The sequence below is a fragment of the Hyperoodon ampullatus genome (genome assembly GCF_949752795.1).
Source record: "Hyperoodon ampullatus genome assembly, chromosome: 2".
Classification (NCBI taxonomy): domain Eukaryota; kingdom Metazoa; phylum Chordata; class Mammalia; order Artiodactyla; family Ziphiidae; genus Hyperoodon; species Hyperoodon ampullatus.
This window is the reverse complement of record NC_136915.1, coordinates 173,344,242-173,361,473: the sequence shown is the minus strand read 5'-3', so window position 1 is coordinate 173,361,473 and position 17,232 is coordinate 173,344,242. Positions and strand designations below refer to the sequence as shown.

The 17,232-nt window shown below is 46.5% G+C and overlaps 2 protein-coding genes and 1 pseudogene across 3 annotated transcripts in view; 2 read left to right on the top strand and 1 right to left on the bottom strand.

Annotated features, from left to right (window-relative positions):
* The window catches only part of GPA33 (glycoprotein A33), a gene marked incomplete at both ends in the record, with an annotated part of 35,776 nt that extends 29,975 nt beyond the window's left edge, over positions 1 to 5,801 (bottom strand). Inside the window, one exon of the mRNA XM_079697663.1 lies at positions 5,759 to 5,801. Within this exon, the coding sequence (XP_079553789.1) occupies positions 5,759 to 5,801 (43 nt within the window). The remainder of the gene's footprint in view (positions 1 to 5,758) is intronic.
* A 3,462-nt stretch (positions 5,802 to 9,263) lies between these two features.
* The window catches only part of STYXL2 (serine/threonine/tyrosine interacting like 2), a gene marked incomplete at its 3' end in the record, with an annotated part of 31,353 nt that continues 23,384 nt past the window's right edge, over positions 9,264 to 17,232 (top strand). Inside the window, exon 1 of the mRNA XM_079698661.1 lies at positions 9,264 to 9,376. Coding sequence (XP_079554787.1) covers positions 9,267 to 9,376 — 110 coding nt within the window. The 5' untranslated portion in view covers positions 9,264 to 9,266. The remainder of the gene's footprint in view (positions 9,377 to 17,232) is intronic.
* Positions 9,569 to 16,797, top strand: LOC307048744 (dnaJ homolog subfamily C member 14-like; annotated as a pseudogene). Its single transcript has 3 exons — positions 9,569 to 9,576; positions 14,437 to 16,437; positions 16,654 to 16,797. The product of its transcript is annotated as a dnaJ homolog subfamily C member 14-like (transcript).

The following is a 17,232-nucleotide window of genomic DNA, read 5'->3' as shown; positions in this document are numbered from 1 at the left end:
GGCCACAGCGGTGAGAGGCCCGCGTACCGCCAAAAACAAAAAAACAAAAAACCTGAGTGCTGCCAAGGTGGGGTCGTTTGAGGAGCAACTAAACTTTACCTCCAAGTCAAATATGTTCTCCACTGGCTGTCTCAATACTGAAATGCCCACTGCTGAGTGAAGGCGCTGAAGCCCCTGCTAAAACACAAGTGCCCTCTGGGAGGGAGGGAAGACACAGTGAAGTGACTCTCTTCCTTTAACATGCAGGGCAAATCCATTTCCTTAATTAGCCCCTCTCATCCACCCATCCCTAGAAACGATGGGTAATGTTGATAGAAACAAATGCAATTAGGAAATTGAGGCTTGGAGAGAAGCAGGAGAGAGTAAGAAGGAAGGGAAGAGAGACAGGATAAGAGACGCTGAGAGTAAACCAGCTTTGCTGCCTGGTGAGGATCAAAAGGGTAGGTACTCATTCATTAACACCCACCCAGCAAATGGCTGCTGGATGCCCCTGTTCCAGGGACTCTGACAGACTCTGGGGACAAAATGGCAAGCAGAGACAGACACAGTTCCTGTGTTCATGGTGTCTGATCCTCTGCGTGAGTCAAATGATAATAAATACATAATCACAGAGGCAAATGTAAAACCACCATGGTAACAAGTGGTACACATTCAATGACACATTCAATGAGAGGCCCGCGTAGCGCAAAAAATATATATATATATATATATAAATATTTATATATATTCTGACTCCCCAAAATCCGATGAGTCCTGGGGTCTATTTTCATCAACTTTTTTATGTTACTCTGCCCTGGACATCAGCAAAATTTAAGTTGTTACTGGGCAAGTTCAGATGAAGAACGGAAGTAGGGGGAAAGCCAGTACGACTTCTGGAACCCAACTTAAACTCCACCTCCTCCAGGAAGCCCTCCCTAATTTCCCTGCTCTTACCATGGCATCCTCTCCCGAGCCACGGTGGGGAGGGCCACCCAGCTGCATTTACATCTGACCTTTGAAGGCCTTCATTGCTCACTTGTACATAGCAATGGCTATTTCACCCCCAAACATTTCCACTTGGCAAACACATGCCCGGAGCTAGCCCCCAAGCCCAGCATCCCCGGCCCCACTGCTCCAGCCCCTTCCCCTTAGTGTAAAGTATGGAGGCAAAGGTAATGAGCCCATGGTCCAGGCAGGGCAGCCTGAGAGGGTGGAGGGAATGGGGTGGGGGAAGAAGACACACTTTATCCGTGTGTCTGAACACAAACCCAAGAACTGGTTGAGCTGGATGAGTTCACCCAGGGGTCACATGCCTTCTCACAGGAAAAGGTGAAATGGACTGCTCCAGGCAGTTCACAGTTAAGTCCACATTTCAACCTAAGCTGGGTGCGCGTTTTGTTTTGTTCTGTTTTTTTCCCAAGCCCAAATCCCCTCTTTTGATTCATGCATGGGTTTTGGGTTGCAGCCAGACTACAGATGCGAGGGTGTGTACTGGGGTAGGGGAGGAGGCGGGGCATGGGGGAGACTTCTAGGCCCTATAGAAGAGGATCAGAGGTCACTGGCCCAGCCCAGAAAGGGTGGACATTTCCTTTCAGCCTCCTACCCTCTGGGCTTGAAGCACATCCTTCCGGTCTGAATCTGATGGCTGAGACAGGTCCCTCATGACTGCAATCATTCCAGACCCCTCACTCCTGTGGTACCTACACAAACTATGTGCTCAGTAAAGAGCTGTTTGGATGAAGGAATGAACCAAGTATGCCCTCTAACCTGATGACGAGGGCCCCTCTGCCCCAGTTAGATGGGCCTCCTGGCAGGGCCTTTGAGTTTGACCCAACCCTTCCCCAGCACTGGGCTATTCTCCAGCCAAGAGCTCCAAGGTCGTGTTTTGAGAGATGGGGAAGGAGGTGGAGCCTGGGGGCCTAGGAGAACCACCCTGGGCTGGCAGCCCAGCTCGCCTGGGGCTTGCCTGTAGGAGCTGAAAAGTGAGCTCTAACTCAGACCCTCCTCCATTCTGCCTTCCAGGCCTTGGGGCTCCCAAGTTTCCTGGTAGAACTCTTCACCTCTTCCTGTAACCAAGCAGGATTCCATGAGGACTTCCCAGGACAGACTCCTCTCCCCATGTCCTCTGCCTGTCTCTTGTTTGTAGAAAAGCTTTCATCTCCCACACCTCCCCTGAGTCACAAAAGTCTGGATCAAGAATTAATGCAAAAATAGCAGTTGGGCCAGGAGAAGTGGTAAGAATTTAAATAGTAAATCAGCCATACTGCAGCCACAGAATGTTTAGCTCTTCCCTGAAGTACCTAGATAGCAGTATCTGCTGCACATTTCCTGAGTTGTTTTACCGTTGCTCAAACCCCCAGGAAATGGAAGAAGTTAAGTACTGGATGACCATGAGTATGCAGCTCCCAGACCTATTGGAGCCTGAGGATCGGTGATGTTAACCCCTGTGACACCATCCTGTTACCTCACCATCAACCAATCAGAGAAATGTGCACCAGCTGTTCACATACCCTGTGACTCCCCTCCCTCGCCTTGCCTTTAAAAATGCTTCCCTGAAACCTACTGGGGAGTTTGGTTCTTTTGAGCCTAAGCCACCTGTTCTCTTTGCATTGCCCTTGCGATAAAACTTTCTCTGCTCCAAACCCCGACATTTCGGTTTGTTTGGCTTCACTGTGCATGGGGCACACGAACTTGGATTCGACATGCCTCAGTGTTGCCAGATCCCTGAAGCCCACAACAATTTCTAATTGCAAGCTGACACAGAGAAAAACAAGTACTGTATCATATCACTTACACTTACACGTGGAATCTAAAAAATACAACGAACTAGTGAATAAAACAAAAACGAAGCAGACGCATAGCCATAGAGGACAAACTAGTGGCTACCAGTGGGGAGAAGGAAGAGGGGAGGGGTAAGATTGGAGTAGGAGGAAAAAAAGGGTTATTATGGGATTATATGAAATCATGTGTGTGAAGTTTTGCCAGTTGTAAAGCACTACAGAATTTAAAGAATCCTTCATTCAATGAGAAATAATATGTTTAGATTTAAAATGTGGCTGAATTTTAAAATAAATAAATAAATTGCAAGCTGATGAGATTCTCAGCATGTTCAAATACACTGAATTAAAGATAATCCTAAAATCCCCCCAACCCCCATCTCTCAACTTCCTTGCTCATTCTACTTCCCGTCGGTGCCCAGGACTCTAACGACAAGACCTTCACCCTAACCCTTAGCACTCTGTGGGTCCTCACACAATGACTTTGCTATTTAGCACTTGATTTGGAGTCTACCATTATATCAGCGAATGTCTGGTTTTCATTTTGTGGGGTTTCCATGGGGTTTCCCCATGTTTTGAGTGTGCAGTGACCAGAGTATCAAGAGAACTAAAGGGCTTTGGCCTTTGGAAAGGGTCGTTCTATTTCTAACTGGCTGTTTTCCGAAGGGTTTGAGTCTTCTCTTGCTCTGTAAATGATATTGGGTAAGTGGCAGCCTTTCCCTGCCTCAGTTTTCCTATATGTGATAACAGATGTTATCACTCTCACCATTGCCTCTTTCTCTGGTTTTAAGGCGATGATTAAAATCTCAGGTAGTGAACACAAATCCTGGATCCACACATCCTGGTTTTTCTGGGACAATCCCGATTTTAAATATTTTTGTCCCAATTGTCAGATCTTACGTCTGATCTGATGATCTGATTTGGGATCAGAAAATATAGTTTTGAAGACCTGTATGCAGAAAATTATAAGACACTGATGAAAGAAATTAAAGATGATACAAATAGATGGAGAGATGTACCATGTTCTTGGATTGGAAGAATCAACATTGTGAAAATGACTCTACTACCCAAAGCAATCTACAGATTCAATGCAATCCCTATCAAACTACCACTGACATTTTTCACAGAACTAGAACAAAAAATTTCACAATTTGTATGGAAACACAAAAGACCCCGAATAGCCAAAGCAATCTTGAGAACGAAAAACGGAGCTGGAGGAATCAGGCTCCCTGACTTCAGACAATACTATAAAGCTACAGTAATCAAGACAGTATGGTACTGGCACAAAAACAGAAAGATAGATCAATGGAACAGGATAGAAAGCCCAGAGATAAACCCACGGACATATGGTCACCTTATCTTTGATAAAGGAGGCAGGAATGTACAGTGGAGAAAGGACAGCCTCTTCAATAAGTGGTGCTGGGAAAACTGGATAGGGACATGTAAAAGTATGAAATTAGATCACTCCCTAACACCATACACAAAAATAAGCTCAAAATGGATTAAAGACCTAAATGTAAGGCCAGAAACTATCAAACTCTTAGAGGAAAACATAGGCAGAACACTACGACATAAATCACAGCAAGATCCTTTTTGACCCACCTCCTAGAGAAATGGAAATAAAGACAAAAATAAACACATGGGACCTAATGAAACTTAAAAGCTTTTGCACAGCAAAGGAAACCATAAACAAGACCAAAAGACAACCCTCAGAATGGGAGAAAATATTTGCAAATGAAGCAACTGACAAAGGATTAATCTCCAAAATTTATAAGCAGCTCATGCAGCTCAATAACAAAAAAACAAACAACCCAATCCAAAAATGGGCAGAAGACCTAAATAGACATTTCTCCACAGAAGATATACAGACTGCCAACAAACACATGAAAGGATGCTCAACATCTTTACTCATTAGAGAAATGCAAATCAAAACTACAATGAGATATCATCTCACACCAGTCAGAATGGCCATCATCAAAAAATCTAGAAACAATAAATGCTGGAGAGGGTGTGGAAAAAAGGGAACACTCTTGCACTGCTGGTGGGAATGTGAATTGGTACAACCACTATGGAGAACGGTATGGAGGTTCCTTAAAAAACTACAAATAGAACTACCATATGACCCAGCATTCCCACTACTGGGCATATACCCTGAGAAAACCATAATTCAAAAAGAGACATGTACCAAAATGTTCATAGCAGCCCTATTTACAGTAGCCCAGAGATGGAAACAACCTAAGTGTCCATCATCGGATGAATGGGTAAAGAAGATGTGGCACATATATACAATGGAATATTACTCAGCCATAAAAAGAAATGAAATTGAGCTATTTGTAATGAGGTGGATGGACCTAGAGTCTGTCATACAGAGTGAAGTCAGTCAGAAAGAGAAAGACAAATACTGTATGCTGACACATATGTATGGAATTTAAGAAAAAAAAATGTCATGAAGAACATAGGGGTAAGACAGGAATAAAGACACAGACCTACTAGAGAATGGACTTGAGATATGGGGAGGGGGAAGGGTAAGCTGTGACAAAGTGAAAGAGCGGCATGGACATATATACACTACCAAACGTAGGGTAGATAGCTAGTGGGAAGCAGCCGCATAGCACAGGGAGATCAGCTCGGTGCTTTGTGACCGCCTGGAGGGGTGGGATAGGGAGGGCGGGAGGGAGACGCAAAAGGGAGGGGATATGGGAACATATGTATATGTATACCTGATTAAATTTGTTATAAAGCAAAAAAAATAAATAAATAAAAAGAAAATATAGTTTTGAGAGTATTATGAATTCCAGAAATGGGCTGGAATCTTATTTACTAATATGAGAATAAAAAACATTCTGATTCTGGGTGCTGGCCTGGAACCTGCTTTTTGAACGACGGACGTGTCATTCTGCCCAGCAGGAATACAACTGTGTCATTGGAGGCCCTCCCTGGTGGGGCTCTGGGAGACCCTCAGCATTCAGCCCCTGTCTCACCCACCCCTGGGCACTACTCACCTGCACAGAGCATCCACAGCATGGGCTGCGTCTTCCCCTCCATGGTCTTGCGTCCTCTCTGCCCAGTCCAGACTGGCGCTGGTGGGCCCCTGACTTTAACGAGTCCGGGCTGACTGGTTAAAGCTACGACAGCCTCTGGCCCAGTCCAGACTTCAATCCCTGTGGTTTCTCCCTTCCTGTCTACCTTTGCCCAGTCTGGTCCCCATGGCCCACCCCTCGGCTGGACTGACAGGTGAGCTCACCTGTGGGACTGGACTGTTCCACCCACTTCACCAAAGGCCCCAGAAGGAACATTCTCCACCTTCTCAGTTACCTCCCCTGCCTTCTCTCCACCTAGCAGGTGGGCAAAGTCCTGAGCTTCTCACTATCACGTGGGCTTCGCCTATAAGGGACAGGAAGTTGCCGCCTCATAATATGAAGGGAAATGATCTCAGAGGAAGGGTTTCAAAGCCAATAAAAGAAGGGTGTTAGTCACAATTGCTGAAATACTTCAAGGCATAATACGATCTGTTAATCTACTTCCCTTCCTGGTCTACCTCACCACCACGCTAGAGACACAGTCATGAGGAAGACCGGAAATCTCTACCCCCAGAGAACTATTAATCTGGTCAGGGAGGAAGATAGTATACAAGCAACCAAGATAGTCAGAAATACAGTGACCATTTTGTCTCAGTTTGCTTGGAACTCTCCCAGTTTTAAAACAGAAGGTCCTATGTCCCAGGAATGTCTCCATCCCAGGCAAACTGGGATGGCTGGTCACCCTACTTAAAGAGTGCCAGTGTTATGGGGAGCATGACCTGGGAAATGACATAGATAATGAAATTGGGGCAGTGGAAGGGGTTCCACCTTAGACCTGGGTGATCAGAACGAAATGAGTACTATGATTCTCTATTTTACAAACAGGCTTCTAAGTCTCAAAGAAGTTAAATGGATTCTCCAAGGTCACATAGCTAAGAAGTGGTTTTCTGATTTCTAGTCCACCAGGCTAGGGACCCAGATGTCACCCTCTGTGAGTTCCGGGGTGGTGAGTAAGGGTTTAAAGGGTATAAAGAAGACAGAAGCCCTCTGTCCTCTCTCCTCCTATGTGGTCCCCTCTTTATCTGCTGCCTCTCTTAGGTGTGTTGGCTCTCCATCTTTCCCCCACCTCCCACCCACCTTCTTCTTCCCTATGCTGGGGGTCTGTCGTCTTAAGCCTCATCCTGACTGATGCCACCCTTCAGTCCTCTGCCCCATTCCCATCCACTCTCCATCCCTCCCTCCTTCATCTCACCTCTTTCTCATACCACCTTTCATCTCCATGGAACCTTGAAGTCTGGAGGTGAATTGAACTCCCATGGTTACTCAGTGGTGGTCATTCTTCCATTCTTCAACAGACACTCACTGAGGCCCTATTTGACACCCAGGACAGGGGTTTGGCCATTGGTGATGCCATGTGCCTCCCCAGAGATGCCTTCCTGGACCACTCGATCCAAAGCAGCCCCCATCTCAGCTTTGCCAAGTTTCTGCACACACAACCCTGTTTTCTTTCTTCAAAGCTCTAACCACTATATGAAACTAATTTTTGCTACCCCAAAACTTTTTCCATGCCAACCCCTCTGGAATTCCTTCCCCCCACCATATCTGCTGTTGTAATCCAACATGTGCTTTCAAGGCCAGCTCATGTATTATCTGTTCTTTCATGAAGCCTTCCCTGACTTCTTCAGCCAGGAGGGCTCTCTCCCTCCTTTGAACTCACACAGCACCCTGGATCTCTCTTGGGATACTAACTAACTACACTCTGCCTTCTGCTTGAGTTATTTTTGGTCTGTGTCTTATCCCTCCTAATAAACTGTGAGCTCATTCATTTCTTCAGCCAATTGTTATTGTGCCAAACATTGTTCCACCTAGCTGGGAAGAAGCACCATTTTAATTCCACCATGTTCCACATGTTCCACCATGTAATTGTGTGTCTTACTAACTTTGATCAAGTATAGAGCCTGATGCATAATAGATATCAGTAGATATTTGTGAATGGGTAGACAAATGGGTGAATGGATGGATGGAGGAATTGGGTCATTATAGAATGTGTGGGGTGAGGGAGTGAACTATTGGGTTCTTGGACTTTGCTTTGATCGTAATGATGGTGGGAATTGGTGGAGTGGAGTAGGGTGGGTTATGAGCACATTTGAAGTTTAAGAAGCTCATGGAAAGTTTATATCACCCGGGGCTGCCAACTGACCATCACCATGGGAGGTGAATGTGGGGCAGGGGTTGGGAAAGGCGAGCACAGCTGTCCAGTTCAGTATCCAGAGTCATCTCTGTCCAAAGAAATGGAGCCCTGGTCACGAGAAATGACTACCTTGTAGTCTCACCATGATGCTCTCCCAACATCTATCAGAGGACCCTCCCCATTCCATATATCTGGTATTTTTTTTTCCAACCCCTTCTGTGCTGACATGGGGTTAAAGTACAATTTATTGTATTCTCCTAGATCTTTGGCTTTAGATTATCTTCAGGAAGCACTTTGAATAGCAGCCCCAGGCTGGAAGGCATGAAGAGAGAGCCCAAATCAACTTTTTCTTTAGGCCTCTCTATGAAGAATGAACCTCTACCAACTCTGCTGCTCATGTCAGCATCCAGAAAATCAGCCAGTAGGGAAAGAGTTAAGTGGGGCCTGCTTTCAGGTCTGGGTCCTGAGCCTGCATTCCTTCCTCCCAGAGATCTGCCAGGCTGTGGGACCAGAGGTTAAATTTAGAAGCTGGCTAGGGTTTCCTGTGAACAGCTGTCCTGCCCCTCAGAGAAGGAACACTGCAGAGGGGAGGTCGGTCCCTCTCACTGATCGGAGCTTCTGGCCATTTCGTCTGGGTCCCTCAGCCCTTGGGTGGCTGCCCCTTGGTGTGGAGATACAGGCAGATCAGCGGTGAGTGTGCTTCTCCCTTCATTTTGTCCTGTGAGCCCAGGACTTACAAACAAAGGGGCAGCAGCTCTGCCCTGAGTTTCAGGGACCAGCCATGTCTGGGACCAGGTCCTGGGGGATCTCATATTCCTTAATAGGCTGTGGGATGGCGCCTGAGCCAAAGGTAGTGGCTCCTGTGGCCTTGGTTAGAGACGCTGAAGAAGGCATCTTCCCGGTAAAGACAAAAGATGTGTGTGTGTGTGTGTGTGTGTGTGTGTGAAAGAGAGAGAGAGGGAGACAGAGAGGCAAATTTCTGGTTCCCCTCACTGCTTTCTTGCTGGCATCTGTGGAAGGAGCCAAGTTGTCGCTTCTTAAATCTTGCGACTCCAAGGTGGGCTGTTCACACGGCCGGGGTGTGCATCTTGGTGTCCTGATAACAGTAGGTGGATCAAGTCTGACTGGCTTTTCTTCATGGGTGATTTCCCCACCAGGCTATTAACAGGTGGTGACTTTCCCATTCCTAGTTCCACTGAGGTGACATCACTGACACTCCCTTTCCCCCAACAAAACCTCCAGAATCAGGTTTTCTAACTGCCCTTTTCATGCCAAACCTACAGAGGCTGACAGGCTGTCATGGCAACAAGTGGGGACCCAGAAGAGGAGCAGGTAGTCCCAAGTGAAGAGGATGAAGCCAATATGAGAGCCGTGCAGGCTCGGTACCTCCGGAGCCCCTCCCCCAGCCAGTAAGTGTGCACTTGCTGAGTTCTGCATCCCTCCAACCATGGCGGAGGTGGGCTAGGGAGCATGATGACAAGTGGGCCCCAGGGAGCCTGCAGCCACCACCTTAAATTCACTCATTCAGCAAACACTGTTGAGTACTTTTTATGTGTCATATTTTCTGGAGGAAGCAAACATGCACACAAACACACTGCAACATGGCATGGTAAGTGCTAGGATTAGCATGCCTAGGGTCTAGTGGGGGGGTGGGGGTGGGTGGGGGGTGGGCAGGGAAAGGAACACCTGAGCTTGGAATTGTCATAGGAGGCTTCCTGGAGGAGATGATGCTGGGCTTGAACCTCAAAGGATGAGTAGGAGTCTGGCAGTTCTCCCTGGATGATAGAGCTTGAGTTCCTAAGACTGAGGTTGGAAATGGAGATGGTAGACCACAGATCATAGTTGCTTTATTTTTTCTGTTTTCTGTTTGTTTGTTTGTGTCATGTGGGTTCTTAGTTCCCCAACCAGGGATCAAACCCATGCACGGAATCTTAACCACTGGACCACCAGGGAAGGGTAGACCATAGATCATAGATAAGAGAACGCATCAGGACAGGAAGAGGACCCTAGGACATCAGATCCTAGTACTAAGATAATTTTGTATCTGTGATCAAGCTGTGTCTTTCAAACTGGGATTTGTGCATGCCTGGGGGTAAGTGGCAGTGTGCCCAGGGGTAGATAACCACATGCATCTTCCTGGAGGGTCTTTTTTATTTTGTGACAAGTAATTTTAAGGTTTCTTTTACATAAAATCACTGAGGATATATGATGACGTAGAATGAAAAATTTGTGTAAAATTTTAAGAAAAATATCAGGCATCAAAGAAATGCTTAATTGCCTGCTAAAGCAGTAGTGTATGTGCCTATCCTTTTTCTTCTGCCATAAATAATAGTAGGGGATCTGACTTCTAATCTTAGCTCTGTCACTAAATTTATGTGACGAACCACTTTAATTCTTGAGTCTATGCCTCCTTACCTAGAAAAGGGGAAGCAAAGACTCAGAATATCTCAAGGTAACATTACATCAGAGTAGCTCTGATTCTGCTTGACTTTCCTTTTCCTCATGTCTCCTGGGGCCTTGCTGGCTCCTGTTTCTCAGGACTCAAACAGTCTTCCCCTTTGGAGTGAAATGGGAGCAAAGGCAGGTGCTCATCACCCAGGGGCCAAGGCACTTTGTCCAAATGGAGCTTGGGGACTTTTACTTTAAAATTGAGCCTTATGTTCTACTTAGAAAAACTGTTAGGATTGAGAGATTAAAATGTAGCCCTTCCCTCTCTACACTCCCAGACAAGGCAGAGGTAGTGTGCGGCCACTCAGTGTAGGCGATGGCTTCGTGTAGTAGTTAGGGTAATGCCAGCTGTAATAGCAAATGGACATTTCTTTCTCACTCAAATACATTTCAGAACAGGTACCTGAGCAATGATTCAGGAACTGAGGCTCCTTCTATCTTGTAGATCCTCCATTTTAAGGCCCGACTTCTAAAGTCACTGTGTTCGTCAGCACCAAGACAAAATGGGGAAGTGCACGAAGAATCTCTCGGGAGGTTTTTATGGGCCAGGCCTGAAAACAGCCATTTTGCTTCTGCTCGTATTCCATTGGCTGGACCTCAGCAAGGCCATGCTTTCTTGTAAGGGAGGACGGGAAATGAGGTCCTTGAGCCCAGGGAAAAGAAGTGGGTTTGTTAACACACAGCAGTCACAGCCCCAGTAACCCCTTTAGGCAGTTAATATTCGTGTTTCCTTTAATCCCACTCATAGAGCACACTTATTGCCTCCCCAGGGAGACAGCCTCAAATCCCATTTACCAACTGCTGCAAAGTTCAAAGGCTGGGTTCTCTGGAGGGTATGCCTCCTCCCCGTCAGGGCTGAATGCAGCTCCTCTTGGTCTGACCAGGATGACTGCAAAGAAACAACAACAAAAACAAAAACAAAACTCCCATAGGATCAAAGGAGGAGTGGGAGATATGGCAGCCATCGGTCCATATAATTAATGAGGCTGTTGAGTGTCTTTGCCCCAGAAGTGGGGAGACCTCCTAGCTGTGACTTTGATGTGGCCCTTGGGGTGGAATTCCTTTGTCTGCTGTTCTCTGGGGTTTCCAGCTTCATCCCCTGAGGCTTTTTCCTTGTCTGTTATTCTCCACAGCCACATCTGAAGCGAGGTTGGAGAGGGTGTCTTCCTTGAAGGCTGTATAGCTTTTACAGACTTGTCCTGCTTATGGAAACTTGGGGGTCCAAGGGCTGTTTTAAGGTTTATACCACCCAAAGGCCTTTTTTTTTTTTAAAGGCTTTTTAAGCCTCATGGTTTCTTGGAAAATGTGATCTCTTCAAAAACTTAATTGGTTTCTGATCTACAGAGACCAGACTACTCCATGTGCCAGAAACCACACCCACAGTTCTTTCCCATAAATATAATCTTCAATCCTAATTTATTTCTTTGCTTTCTTGTCTTCATGTTTCACTCTCAGATTAATGACAGGTATCTTGAGAGATTATCTGAAACTTTACATTTGAGAGGGAAGTTCAGGATGCATTTGTAATTTCTAGTATAATTGTTAAAAGTTATTTAGAATGTATAGCCAACCAGCTAATGAGGGGAGGATGCAATAATAAAATATATAATCAATCCAAAAGAAGTCAAGAGAGGAGAGAAAAAATAATATAGAAAAAGAATAACAAATAATAAGAAAATAGATGGATGGAAGATTTAAACCCAAATATATAAGTAATTACATTAAGCATAAATAGACTTAAATATTGCAATTAAAAGAAAAAAATTGTCAGACAATTTTTTTACAAGCCTACACACTTTTGACAAGAGATACACCTTAAAAATAAAGATGTACAGGGCTTCCCTGGTGGCACAGTGGTTGGGAGTCCGCCTGCCGATGCAGGGGACACGGGTTCGTGCCCTGGTCTGGGAAGATCCCACATGCCACGGAGCGGCTGGGCCCGTGAGCCATGGCCGCTGCGCTTGCACATCCGGAGCCTGTGCTCCACTACGCGAGAGGCCACAACAGTGAGAGGCCTGCGTACCGCAAAAAACAAAAAACAAAAAACAAACAAACAAACAAAAAAGATGTACAAAGGTTAACAGAGGTTAGAAAACTTATACTACACTGTTCTGGTTACTATTGCTCATAACTTCAAAACTTAGTGGCATAAAACAACCATTTTATTATGTTCACAATCTGGAACCTGGACAAGGCACAGTAGTGTGGCTTGTTTGCTTCAAGATGCCTGGGGCCTCAGCTGGAAAGACTTGGAGACTGGGGGTGACTCAGCAGCTGGGGACTGGTGTCATAGAGGCATCCTCATATATTTGGCCTCATGTCAGGACCTCAGCTAGGCAATTGGCCTGAACACCTAACATGGTCTTTCCATATGATCTCTCCGTGGGGGCCAGTTTGGGCTTTCTCAGAGCCTGGGAGCTAAATTCCAAGAAAACAGGACAGAAGTGCATTGATTTTCATGATCCAGCCTCAGAAGTCACATGAAGGACCACAAAGGTTCAAAAGGAGGCAACATAGTCTCCACCATTCCACTGAAGGAGTATCAAGGTCACAGAGTAAACAGAGCATGTGGGATGGGGATACACTGTGGCCAACCTTGGAAAGTATCAGCTGCCATAATCTCAAACGCTAATGGAAAGCAAGCCAGTGAAGCGATTTATCGATATAAGACAAAGAAAACTTTAGGGTAAGCATTACTGGGGACAAAGAGAGATGTTTCCTAATAACTTAAGGTTCAATTCACCATATAATACATATATTCATTTTAAATTTCTATGATCTGATAAAGTAGCCTCAAAATACATAAAGCAAAAAATTGACAGAACTGAAGAAAAAAATAGAATTCACAATCTTAGTCAAATGTACATTTTTAAAAACACAACCTCAGCAACTGATAAAATGAGGCAAAAACAAAATCATCAAGAATATAAGATATGTAAACAAAACAATAAACAAAATTAACCTAATTGGCATTTATAGAACATGTACCCAGCAACTGCAGGATATAGATTCTTATCATGTGTACTTGGAATTTTTACCAAAAAGATCATGCACTGGGCCATACATATATCAACAAATTTTTAATGCTTGAAATCATACAAAACATGTTTTTTGACCTTTGCAGAAGTAAGCTAGAAATCACTAAAAACAAAAATATACAATAGAAATTCCAAGAGTTTTCATCCAAGAGAGCAGGATGGAAGCGCATTGATTTTCATGACCTAGCTTTAGAAGCCACATGAAGGACCACAAAAGCTCAAAAGGAGGCAGCATAGGCTGCTCCACCACTCTATTGAAGAAGTATCAAGGTGACACTGTAAAGAGAGCAAGTTGGATGGGATATATTGAAATATATGGATAACAGAAATTCAAATTAAATACTATTTAATTTGATACTGTACTATTATTTGATACTAATACTATTTACCACAGTTCAATACTACTCCATACTCATCAGACTGCCTAAAATTTAAAGGCCAACAAGAGCAAACATTAATGAGGATGTGAAACAATCAGGACTCTCCTGTTCATTGATGGTAAGAGTGTAAATTAGTATAACCATTTGGAAAACTATTTCATAGTATCTAAACACGTGCTTGTCCTATGACCCAGCAGGCTCACTCATGATACATACCTAACAGAAATAAGTACATATGTGCACCAGAAGAGAAGTACTAATACTAGAATGTTTTAGCAGCTAACAGTCATTAAGAATATAGAATGTTGGGCTTCCCTGGTGGCGCAGTGGTTGAGAGTCCACCTGCCAATGCAGGGGACATGGGTTCGTGCCCCGGTCCGGGAGGATCCCACATGCCGCGGAGCAGCTGGGCCCATGAGCCATGGCCCCTGGGCCTGAGCGTCCGGAGCCTGTGCTCTGCAACGGGAGAGGCCACAACAGTGAGAGGCCCGTGTACCGCAAAAAAAAAAAAAAAAAAAAAAGAATATAGAATGTTTAGAGAGAGTGAACGGGAGGCGGAGCCGGGGGAGCTGCTCTTGTAGCACCCCCTGGCCCTTGGCCCAGCTGCTCGAGGGGAGAGGAGTTACTGCCGCTCTTCAGCCTCAGAACTTACCATGATAGCTGTGACCTAAAATCCTCAGGAAGCCCTGGGGTCACGGCCCAGAAGCACCCCAGAGAAGGAGGGTTGTGTGGAGCCCACCACGGTGGTGGTGCCTCCCTCAGGACTTTAGGACCCTCTGTGGACCCTGAAATACTTTCATTCTCAGGACTCACGGACTCAGCTGGGCCTGCCCCTAATGGTACCCGCTGCCTCACAGCACACTCTAGTCCTAAGTACACACAGCTCCCAAATCCAGCCCACTGGTCAGATCCAAGCCATGGCCCTCCAAGGGGTCCAGGACCCCCTAGGGATGGAGAGGACCTTGATCAGAGTGAGGCATCTTCAGAAGAGTCAGGAGTGGACCCTGGTCCACTCTCAAGAGAGAATAAGGCTGGGTACCAGGAGGATGGGAACTCTTCTTTACTGTCCATTCCACCTGCTTGTAACTGCCAGGGAACCCCTGGAATCCCTGAAAGGCCTTACTCTGAGGGAGGAGATAGCTCTTCTAGCAACTTTTGCCACCACTGTACCTCTCCAGCTTTGGGGGAAGACGAAGAGTTGGAAGAGGAATATGATGAGGAGGAACGTCTTAAGTTTCCCAGTGATTTTCCACGTGTGCCCAGTGGAAAGAAATCTGCAGCCCGGAGACAACGGCACCACATCCCAGCCAAGGAGGATACTCGGGAGGGTGGACGCAGAGATCCCAGGTCCCCTGGTCGACATCAGCTGGGTCGGAAATGGAGTCGGGCAGATAAGCGCAGAGGACTGGAATTGTGGGGGGCAGAGGAACTGCATCACCTTGGACAGGCAGGCTCTGGTGGCTGATTGAACTGCTGGTATTAGAGGGGAGTACGTGGAAACTTGTGGCCATCTCATCTATGCATGCAGGCAGCTGAAAGGCAGTGATCTGGACCTTTTTTGGGTCTGGGTGGGAGTCTGGGCAGGGCGGCTGGCGGGTGGGGCCCAGGTGATGTTCCAGTTTCTGAGCCAAGGGTTTTCCTATGGGGCAGGGCTATTCACCCGTTTTCTTAGGCTACTGGGTGCTTTGCTGCTCTTGACTCTGGCCCTTTTGTTGGGCTGTCTACAGTTGGGCTGGTGGTTTCTGGTAGGACTGAGTGACCAGTTAGGCTGGAGGGGTAAAGCCACCTGGCTCTTCTCTTGGCTGGCTTCTCCCACCTGGCAGTGGTGCCTGATTCTGCTGAGAGATAGCAGGCCGTGACAGCAGCTGGTAAGAATAGTTCAGCAGGGTTGGCTGGAGTTGCCTTGGGTCAAGCAGAGGACCCATAGGCAGGGGAATGCACCTGTAGCTAGTGGTCACTACTGCCAGCCTGAAGAGGAAGCAGCTCGACTGTTGACCATGGCTGGGGCTCCTGAGGATGAGCTAAACCCTTTTCATGTGTTGGGGGTTGAAGCCACAGCATCAGATGTTGAACTGATGGTTCATCCTGACAAAAATAATCATCCCTGGGCTGAGGAGGCCATCAAGGTTTTGCAGGCAGCTTGGGACATTGTCAGCAACCCTGAAAGATGGAAGGAATATGAGATGAAGCGAATGGCAGAGAATGAGCTGAGCCGGTCAGTGAATGAATTTCTGTCCAAGCTGCAGGATGACCTCAGAGAAGCAATGAATACTAGGATGTGCAGCCGATGCCAGGGATAGCATAGGAGGTTTGAAATGTACCGGGAACCCGAGAGTGCCAGATACTGTGCTGAGTAGTAATAGGCTGCATCTTGCTGAGGAAGGAGACTCTTGGGCAGAGTCAAGCATGTTGGGCCTCAAGATCATCTACTTTGCGCTGATGGATGGAAAGGTGTATGACATCACAGAGTGGGCTGGATGCCAGCGTGTGGGAATCTCCCCAGATACCCGCAGAGTCCCCTATCACATCTCTTTTGGTTCACAGATGACAGGCACCAGTGAGAGGCAGGGAGCTACTCCAGATGCCCCTCCTGCTGACCTTCAGGATTTCTTCTTTTTTTTTTTTGCGGTACGCGGGCCTCTCACTGTTGTGGCCTCTCCCATTGCGGAGCACAGGCTCCGGACGTGCAGGCTCAGCGGTCATGGCTCACGGGCCCAGCCGCTCCGCGGCATGTGGGATCTTCCCGGACCGGGGCACTAATCCGTGTCCCCTGCATCAGCAGGCGGACTCTCAACCACTGCGCCACCAGGGAAGCCCCAGAATTTCCTGAGCCGGATCTTTCAAGTACCCCCAGGCCAGATGCCCAATGGGAACTTCTTTGCAGCTCCTCAGCCGGGCCCTGGGGCCACTGCAGCCTCCAAGCCCAACAGCGCAGTACCCAAGGGAGAAGCCAAACCGAAATGATGGGAGAAAGTGACGAGGCCCTTCCAGTGCTGACACCCCTTCTCTTTCCTCAAATCAATGTCAGGGAGTCAAAAGGGCTGTGTACAGCACAAGATGGAGTTTGATTTATTTTTAAATATTTTAAAAAGGGAAAATTTTAAGCTCAGATTGTTCACTCAGTACTTACAGGAAGCTCTGGAACCACTCTCCCTCTTCTACCAGCACCCAGGAACTGAATCTTGTCTTCTGACAATACCAAAGAAATAGGGGGTGGCTAGAACAAAGAACCTAGGGCCTGGACCTGTGCTGGATGATCTCTCCCATAGTAGTGTGGAAACTGGGCATTTCCCTGGGGTCTGTTTGCCTTTGTCTTGTCTTTTGCTTCTACAGCAGATGACACTTTCCCCCCTCTTAAAAAAAAAAAGAATATAGAATGTTTAAACAACATGATAAACT